General features: G+C 31.8%; 1 protein-coding gene across 2 annotated transcripts in view; it reads right to left on the bottom strand.

The window, feature by feature from the left end:
• Positions 1 to 5,744: 5,744 nt before the first annotated feature.
• Positions 5,745 to 9,299, bottom strand: part of LOC108751717 (endothelin-converting enzyme 1) — an 11,917-nt gene continuing 8,362 nt past the window's right edge. For both annotated transcript variants that reach the window (XM_018492040.1, XM_018492042.1), the window contains exons 6-13: positions 9,101 to 9,199; positions 8,842 to 9,012; positions 8,364 to 8,512; positions 7,750 to 7,972; positions 7,035 to 7,494; positions 6,591 to 6,737; positions 6,369 to 6,508; positions 5,745 to 6,224 (exon numbers count right to left, since the gene is read on the bottom strand). In XM_018492040.1, the coding sequence (XP_018347542.1) occupies positions 6,048 to 6,224; positions 6,369 to 6,508; positions 6,591 to 6,737; positions 7,035 to 7,494; positions 7,750 to 7,972; positions 8,364 to 8,512; positions 8,842 to 9,012; positions 9,101 to 9,199 (1,566 nt within the window). In that variant the 3' untranslated portion in view covers positions 5,745 to 6,047. The remainder of the gene's footprint in view (positions 6,225 to 6,368; positions 6,509 to 6,590; positions 6,738 to 7,034; positions 7,495 to 7,749; positions 7,973 to 8,363; positions 8,513 to 8,841; positions 9,013 to 9,100; positions 9,200 to 9,299) is intronic.

Here is a 9,299-nt window from a genome sequence, read left to right as displayed (position 1 = left end):
AGCTTGGCGTTACGCAGCAATTAATATTTTTTCGTTTGTTTTTAAATAAAGATTGAATTTTACAAAAAAAAGCTCAGAACTTTTTTGTACACCTAATATATACGATGGGTACATACAATGTGCGACCGAGATATTATCGCGAAGTAAAAGGCAACGCGATCTCGTTCCATTTAAATGAGAAGTTTCCATTCGCATTTATCCTCGGTAAATTTTCAAGAACTATCTAGTTAACATCGTGTAAAGAAGAAGGTAATATGACATCAATGTTAAGATTTTCACACTCAACAGTATAACTGTTATGTAATACAATACATGTGTCATATTATATTTTTATTGCTGAGTGTAAAATTGTAACATTGATGTTATGTTACTTTTAATCAGTGTTTGTTACACTGTTAAAATTTTTAGTTGAATGTAATGATGGATTAAGTTGTTTTTTTTTTTTTTTTAATTATTATTGCAAGTTACATTTGCCATCTTTAGATACACTCTGTTTGTTCAATCGGAAAGTGTGTTGACGCAAAAATGGTGTTACATTAATATCTTCAGTCGCAGCTTATGGCTGGCATGTTTTATATCCATTATATGTACCGCATCCAGCATTGTGGGAATATATCGTATAAAGAAATTCGTGTGTATTGACTACGAAAAATCCGACGACGAACTTTCCTCGCTGTCTTTCAATCTTTTTTACATTTTGGGATTTCGAGATAGTACGATCTGTTTTAATGAAATGTAAAATAAATGGATAAGATAAGAAACGACAAGATAATGTTAAAAGTAATATTTTTAAAAACATATATAACGTAAAAGAAATAAAATAAATTTTTCGGCGAAGCTGGTTTTATATTAAGCTTAGAGTTTTATTTTCTTTTTTTTTTATACAAATTTTATTTTGTATTTAAAGAGAGAATTCTCAGCGTGTGAAAGAAAGTTTGAAAGATTGATTAAGTATTTAGGATTTCAGAAAATACCGAGAAGCTTGTCTCTCCGATTAATAATTTTGTCTTCTTTGGTGACGGGAATGTTGATGATATACGTATTCAGCACTCCCATTTCTTGCCTGGCAAATGAAGGACACTCCATTTCTCTGACTAATTTGAAAGACATGGTGAAGAAAAGGATACACTCGCTTTGTATTAGGAATGACAGCACCGCTTATTGTGTACTTTACGGTGATAAAAATAGAAACAAAGAAAATATAAAAATATATAAATACGACACAAACTGCTGCATTTGCATTTTTAATTAAGAAATATGTTCTTTTAAAATCCAGAAAAAATACATTTTCTCATAGTTGAAACTAGAACAAAAGTAATAATATTTTTCGAACAATGTGTCATGAATCTATTGTATTTTAATATATTTAACACAGCATGTTCAGAATGATAATCTTGAGACAAACTCTAGAGAATCTAAAAAGATTGAAAGGATCAGAATATGAAAGAAGTTAAAGATAGTAAAGGAGAACGCCGCAGTATATGAACTGCTTTCCTTTCTTTCGAATTGCTTGCTTTAGTTGTTACAACGCGACAGCTCCGTCAACTGCAATATCACGCGTGGTTTAATATTCGATTAGTGCAATAAAAGAGATATCATATGAGGGAATTCATTAAAACCAGAATTAATTAAAATATTGATTGCTGTCCGATAAACCATTCAAGAGAATGGTTTACCGGATAGCAATCTTCAGGACGATTGGAAAGGATTGTTAAACTGTGATTACTCTGATATAAGAGACAGTGTGAATCTCGCTTTGAAATTATGCCGTCCAGGTATCGCCTACTTAGAGACACCGGCTGTATTTTTACCGATTTATCACAAAATTCAGCACGAGTGTAACATTGTACATTGACAGTTAATAAGTATCATTTTCTATTGACTTCAATCGCGATACACGTGCTTGAATACAATTCAATTTATACATAAAAATAAAAACTTTATTTGCATGTAAAAATAGAGATAATATATTTTGGGGAGAAAAATTATCAGTTTATTCAGTTAAATTAAGAAATTGTCGATTTATATTAAAATTATTTTTAATCAATACTTACCATTTATTATTTATGGTTTGTATCGTAATAACAATTAAAAGAATAGTAATGTAAAATATGTATGAAACATATATGTAAAATATGCGTTCCAATTTATTAATTATACTCTGTCTCATTTCTAGTCTAATAGAAAAATATTTGTAACCTTTGTACAGCTTAATGCGTTTATGTTCGGCTGGAATACTGAATTATCTTGAGAAAAAGTGGATCTCACAACAAACTTATAGCCGTTCCAATTATCTTCAATCGAATAAATTTCAACCGGTCAAATACATGCACATCCGTTTAATTACCGTGTTCTTCTTTATCATGGTGATTATCGATGTATTGATCTGTATTTTGGAAAATATCTGGTACAAACATGCGCGGAAATTCAAGAAAAATAATTGTAACTCGATATTACTGGGCACACGTACCCAACAATTTGAACGTAACAATTTGAATGTAATAAAGACACATAATAAAATGAAACCGTCACTCAATTGGCGTCGAAAGTTTCCACTCGCTATTGTTATCTAAAAGTATGAAAAATTCAGAATTTCTTGAGAATGTCACAGTACGAATTAATCAATGGTAAATATAATATTTGCGGCTATAAATAAAATGTAAAATATCCAAGAATGTCGAAATGTTATCTCCACGATAAGTGAAGATAACATTTCAATAAGTGAAATGAATTACGAGATCAACAAGTCTCATCTTTGATGCTTTAAAAATGATGTACACAACGTGTAAACAAAATGTTATATTTCGTGATAAATTCAATTTGGAAGAAAATCTATATTAAAAAAATATTATAATATAGAGTTTTCATAAAACGTTACCTCACATTGATTTATATAAAAAAAAGTATTGAAAAGAATGTAATTAGAGAATGTAATACCAGCAGTGAGCGTAAAGATTTGCTCCATTTCTTTAATTTTCTTTGATTTAATAATAATAATAATAATATGTATATAAGCATAATACATAATATACAATACAGAAAAATAATCATGGCGAACATCATTATCGACCGATATACTTTTTCTTCGTTATGTAAAACCACACGCAAATTGTATCTTCGAATACAACGCACAACAATACCTTGTAATCAGCTGAAACGATGCTCCTCTTATTGTTACAAGATATTATTCACAATTATAAACAACATTTACAAATGCATTATGCATCGGCGTCATATATCCAAGGCCTATATGGATCTTACATTATAAAGAAACTTTGGCTTCTTTTTACGTGGTATTTCGCCACCTATAATTCTATGAAAAAGAGAATACAGGAGCGAGAGAATTCCAGCAGAAAAATTCCAGAAATCGTAAATTCGAATGCACCGCAGAATTTCTCAGAGTTTCTCCGCTTCCGCATTATCGTCAATTTCTCAAATCTGACGAATTTAACGCTAATATCCTAAATTTTATTCTATATATGTATATCCAACAAACTTCTATCTTGCGAGATACCGTACTCCTTCGAGCATAAAAATGTATTGATGCGTTTGATTATTTCCTCTGTTTTAAGTAAAGAGTCCGACAAACTAAATCCCTCATCACCTTATTGCGCATTAAAAAAAAAAAATAAAAAGAGAAAATGTATTTATGACACTTGTAATTTCAGTACGTAATAATTCTATGGGGTTGTGTATGGGGTTCGTGAGCTCTTCTAGGATTAACGTTACAACATTTCGTTAATGCATAACGCATTTCCTCAATGTCTAATGGCGCAACTTAAAACGAAGTTAAGCGTAATCATGTTTAATTATTGTTGTGTTGATAGCTTCTTTTTGCACTGTCGCGGTTATACAAATGTTGCGGTAATTGGGATCGTAAGACCTTAAATAAATTGGTTATGTGCATGGATAATAAGTGTATCTTATTCAACATACAATGAAAGATTTAGCTACCTATTATATAATACTCTAGTTTCCATATAAAACAACGTTGCATGAATTTCACTTTAATAAAAAAAAACATCAGCTTTTGATTGGCATCTCTTTTGAAATATGCAAAACTCACTCGCGAGCTGCAATATTCGTTCTGTTCACAGCAGAAGAGATTTTTATAAACAAATGTGATGAAAATAAAAGCGAAAGTGATTTGTATTAAAATACAAATATAAGGTTAAAAAAACTAAAGTAAACGGGTAAAAGTAGATGTCAAATTAATAAAATATATGTGTATTTAATAACGATTCGGCTTAACAAAGCCTTCCTTAACCACTACAAAAATTTGCATTTTTCGCCTTTTGCTTTTTAACCTTACATTTGTAATAAGAATAAAAAATTTACAACGAAACTTTAACATTTTAAATCGACTCCGTCGCAGCTGGTTATTATGCTGAGACTTTCATTTTTTATTAATTACAACGGCAAAATTAATGCTAACAAGCGAAGGTCTACGCCATTCTTGTGATAGATGCATAAACTTCTTGATCTAGAAATCACATTATTTACAAATATGCCGTTTAATCTTCATCAATAAAACGTAAAAAACTCCTGCATATAATCACATAATATTTTAATATTATAATACAGTACAATTCGACACGAAAGTATAGAACAGAAAGTATAGAACCATATTTTAACGATCCTGTTTAAGATCAAATAACGTCTTGTAAACACATTATTTACGCAAGTATTGCCGATAATATCACATATTATGAAAAATATACTTAAACTTAATTAAAAATTATTAATTTAATTTATACAAAATAAAATATTCAATCTCTACGTTTCCAGAAATCACATGTGAGATCTCTTTTTACAGCTTCTTCGATGCCGAAGGAAGTTCTAAAGATGATTACTGATTTTGTAGATTAAGTATTCATAACTTCGCGAAATAAAACTATTTCAATACTTCTTCATTTTTTTCTGAAGATCTTTTTCTATTAGACGGAGAAGTCGAGCTTCCAATTCGCTCAAATGCTAAATATATGCTAGATGACACGGAAGAAAAATACATATTTAGCTGAGAAGGTAACCACTCAAAAAATAGGTGTACACCTGGATTTTGGACTTCAAGACTTCACCGGACTTCATCAGAATTCATCGGACTTCATCGGAATTCATCGAACTTCGCTGGACTTCATTGGACTTTGCCGGAATTCATCTGACTTCATCGGACTTCACCGAAATTCATCATACTTCACCACACTTCACCGGACTTTATCGGACTTCATCGGACTTCGACGAATTCCTCGGACTTCACCGGACTTCATAGGACTTCTGACAGATTGTACACCGGAATTCAAGAGTGGTTACCCTCTCGTATTTAGCACAATTAAGAATATAAATAATATTTTTTTGACATTAGCGATATAGCGTCATATCGTACTGCGCATGTCGCGTTACCACGATCTCAACGTTCGAATTCCGTGTAATAGTAAATAGTAAATTAAATAGCTTTTATAAAATAAATTTCATATAAAACGCAAATAAATTCTATCGGCGAAAATTATGACAAAAATGCATACGATATTTCGCACAATCTAAGTAACTTGTATAAGTCTTGACTTGCTGATTGAGAATTCAGTGTGAATTACCCAATATTCAAGATTTAGATATTTAGACCAAAAAAATGCTAAAGACTCGGAGAATCATAAAGTTTTAAATCAATTTTTAAATAGAATATCAAAATAAATGATAAAAGAGAGAAACGGAAAGAGAATTTAAACTTAAAATTAGCCAATAAATTCCCGCAGTTAAAGAAGATGTCAACATTTCCTGACTATTTTCAAGATCGCATGATTGAAAGTTTTGGCAAAATTGTACGTTGACCAAAGATCTGTAAAATTTAAGTAGTTATCCTCACACTAAGTGGTGATATGTGAAGGAATTAAAAAATGCACGGTCAGATGCACGAAGCAAGTTCCATCATATTCCACGATACGTGTCTCTCGTTACGCAACGGCACGTGAAAGCTTCGATCTTCCCGCGATATTAAAGAGCAAGTTCAACCGAACTGTCCTCGAAGAATCAGTCAAGGTAAACAAGAGGCGTTACCACACTTCACACTTATGTGCCGGATTCATTGTTGAGTTCTTAGGGCAGTTAAATTCCTTCGCAAATTCTGGCAGATTCGATAGTGATCCTATCACCCTATACCTCGGTGGACTGTGAGTATCCTTCTCGATCTGAAGGATCTCCGTCTCGGACGTTATGGAGGAGCACCAGATCTGTGGACATTTCTCGCGTAATTAAAACGATCGTTATGTAGCTCACTTCATCTTGAAAATATTATCTATTAAATTAAATGTAAAGGTTTACCCATCGATTTAATGTATCTATCATAAATATTATTTATTATCATTTATAATAACCTGTGCAAAATTCAAGAAAAATAGTTGACGATGCGTCAAATTGAGACCGGGTAGCGGCAGTTGATCCTTGTAGCTCTTAGGCATCGAAAGATAAGCGTGATACGCTGCCTTAAGGCCCCCGTTGTCGGCGATATTCTCTCCTGTATATTACAATCGATCGGTCTAAATTCTGATACTTCTATATATCATCAATAAACAATTATTTATAATCAATAAAATTACCCAGCGTCTGTTGGCCATTTATATTTCGACCTTGTACTTTATAGTGATTATATTGTTCCACGAAGCACCCAAGTCTATTCTGAAATCGTTCTATCGTGGTGTTGTTCCACCACTGATGTAGATTTCCATGCAAATCATACTCTCGACCTACCCGATATTAAGCAAATACATAACTGGCATAACTAGCAGATAAAATTATAAAGGTAAAATTATTTTGAACAAATAGATGAGCTAGAATAAATATATACCAAGCATATATATATATATATATACTAAGCAGAAAATGATTAAAAAATTATTAAGATACATATAAATTCTTCATTTAATAAACAAAATCTCTTTATACAATACATTATTATAAAATATTAGTAATGTATTTTATTCTCTGCTATAAAAAAAAAACGATTATAAAAATATAGCTTAACATTATATTTAAAACCATACCTTGGTCATCGAAGGCGTGCGTTAATTCATGTCCCATAATTACGCCTATAGCGCCAAAGTTCAAACTACTGGGATTCTTCATGTCAAATAATGGGGTCTGAAGAATACCAGCAGGGAAGACCATTTGATTTTTGGTAGGTGTGTAATAAGCGTTTACGGCCGGCGGTGACATTATCCAAGTGGTCTTATTCACCACCTGATCAAGTTTCTCAAGATTTTTACGGAAACTGTACTTGTTCACGCGCAAAGTGTTCTGAAAATATTCGTACTGCCTAATCGTCAGATCTCTGTAACGGTCGTCGAGTTCTCTGGCCTGCAGAATAAAGTCTGGGAAACCAATCATGTCAGTGATCGCATTTGCTTTCTCCTCGGCAGCATCTCTCGTTTCTGCGTCCATCCAGTTTAGATTCTTAAAGTTTTTCGTGAACGCCTTGCGAATTTGATTGATCATTTCCTCTGCCTAGAAATAACGATTAAATCGAAATATTAATTCTACAAATTAAAAAACTCATTTATCTTATAAATCTTAACGTGTTAAAACGGCCGGGTATTTCAATTAATTCTGACAAATTATTATTTCCTATTTTATCTTGAAAAGAATGGTTTTTCTTTGCTTTATATGATAAAAGAATTGATAAAAAAATTAATAAAAAAAGAGTAAAACAAATTATAAAATTAAACTTTTTCTAAAATCGGGGCACCAATATGAACTAACCATGGGTTTACTCTTGCCGTGAAAAACCTCTCTGACAAACATCGCGCCAATGGCGAAACCCATGGCGTTATTAACATCGTCGACGCAATAACGCCATTGCTCCTCATGGCCTTCCAAACCGAGCAAAATTTTCCGCAAACCTTTATAAGCGTCACGGAATGGTTTCGAGAGAAATGCTGTCAAGGATCTCACGGTCTGCCACACCAGATAGTTATTCAGTACTCTGGAAAGAAAAAAGTAAAAGAAAAAATCGATACTTCTTTCCGACAGGTCTTTACGAATGTACACAATATGAAAGAAATCGCACGCTTTGTCTTGAAATCGTCAAAATCTTGTTAATAGATTTCAATATATTTATTATATACATATATTTCATTAATAAAAATTATAAATAAATTTATTGGTAACAGTTTTTGTTAAACACATATCTCAGTTTTAAATGTTTTTCAGCGATAAAACATAAAGTTAAAATTTTATTGAGAGAGAAATAAAATTATATATATATTTAGAATAAAATATTAAAATTTTAATTAAAATAAAATTATTATAAATTAATTTAGTTTCCAACGCGCGTTTCAAAGCAAATGCGTTACATCTCGCAGGTATATACGTACATCTTTCCGTTAGCTGTCTTGTTAAGATCCTGTACGATTTTCGACAATTTTATGAAATACTCCGGTGCATAATTTACGATCATCGCTTTACTGTTGATCTTCTTGTTTACGAGACGTGTAGCGTTTTGAAAGAATTCTACCCATGACATCTAAACATAAAAAAACTGTATCCATTATATTTTATCAACATCCTTTACTCAAAAAAGGAATAATCACCCTATTTGGAAAAGCGTCCAAATATTTCATGTTTATTATGAAGATATGATACAGAATATGATATAGAATAAACGGAATATCATATATTAGAATAAAACGTAATAATATTATATCCAAGAGATACTATCACAATATTATAATACGGGATAAATGTATCAGATCATCGAAGAAAATGTCGCAAAAAAGAAAAATCAGATCCATAATAATGCAATATTATGTAATCGAAATGTATGATATAAGATAAAAAAAACGTCAAACGTACGAAAGGTGCTTTTTGTTGCAAATCACTTAATGACATTAAATTATATATCTTCTCTTCATCCCTGCGTTCGCCGTACGGTATAGTGATCTCTGCGAGCTTCGTCTCGAAACTGATTACGTCTTGCATCTGTTTCCTCGTGGTATTCTCTTCGCCACCTAAGAGCACGCCGATCTGAAAATGAGTACCTGTACTTGACTCGTCTTCAAGGCAATACAAGACATCGCGCGATAAACGTGCGCAAGTACTATTACTCTTGTACCTTCGTCATGTAGTCCAAGTAGGCGGTTAAAACCTTGCCGTACTCGGTTACGTTGATGTAATATTCTGCAGTTGGTAGCGTTAAACCTCCTTGATCAATCTTGAAAACGACAAACAATATATATTTTGTAATATATGTATATATATATTTACATAATATATTATTATATATTAACCAGCATTACACTACGATACCAAAA

Source organism: Trachymyrmex septentrionalis, unplaced genomic scaffold, assembly GCF_001594115.1.
Source record: "Trachymyrmex septentrionalis isolate Tsep2-gDNA-1 unplaced genomic scaffold, Tsep1.0 scaffold51, whole genome shotgun sequence".
Classification (NCBI taxonomy): Eukaryota; Metazoa; Arthropoda; class Insecta; order Hymenoptera; family Formicidae; genus Trachymyrmex; species Trachymyrmex septentrionalis.
Note: the sequence above shows the minus strand (reverse complement) of the source record. Positions and strands in the feature narration are given on the sequence as shown.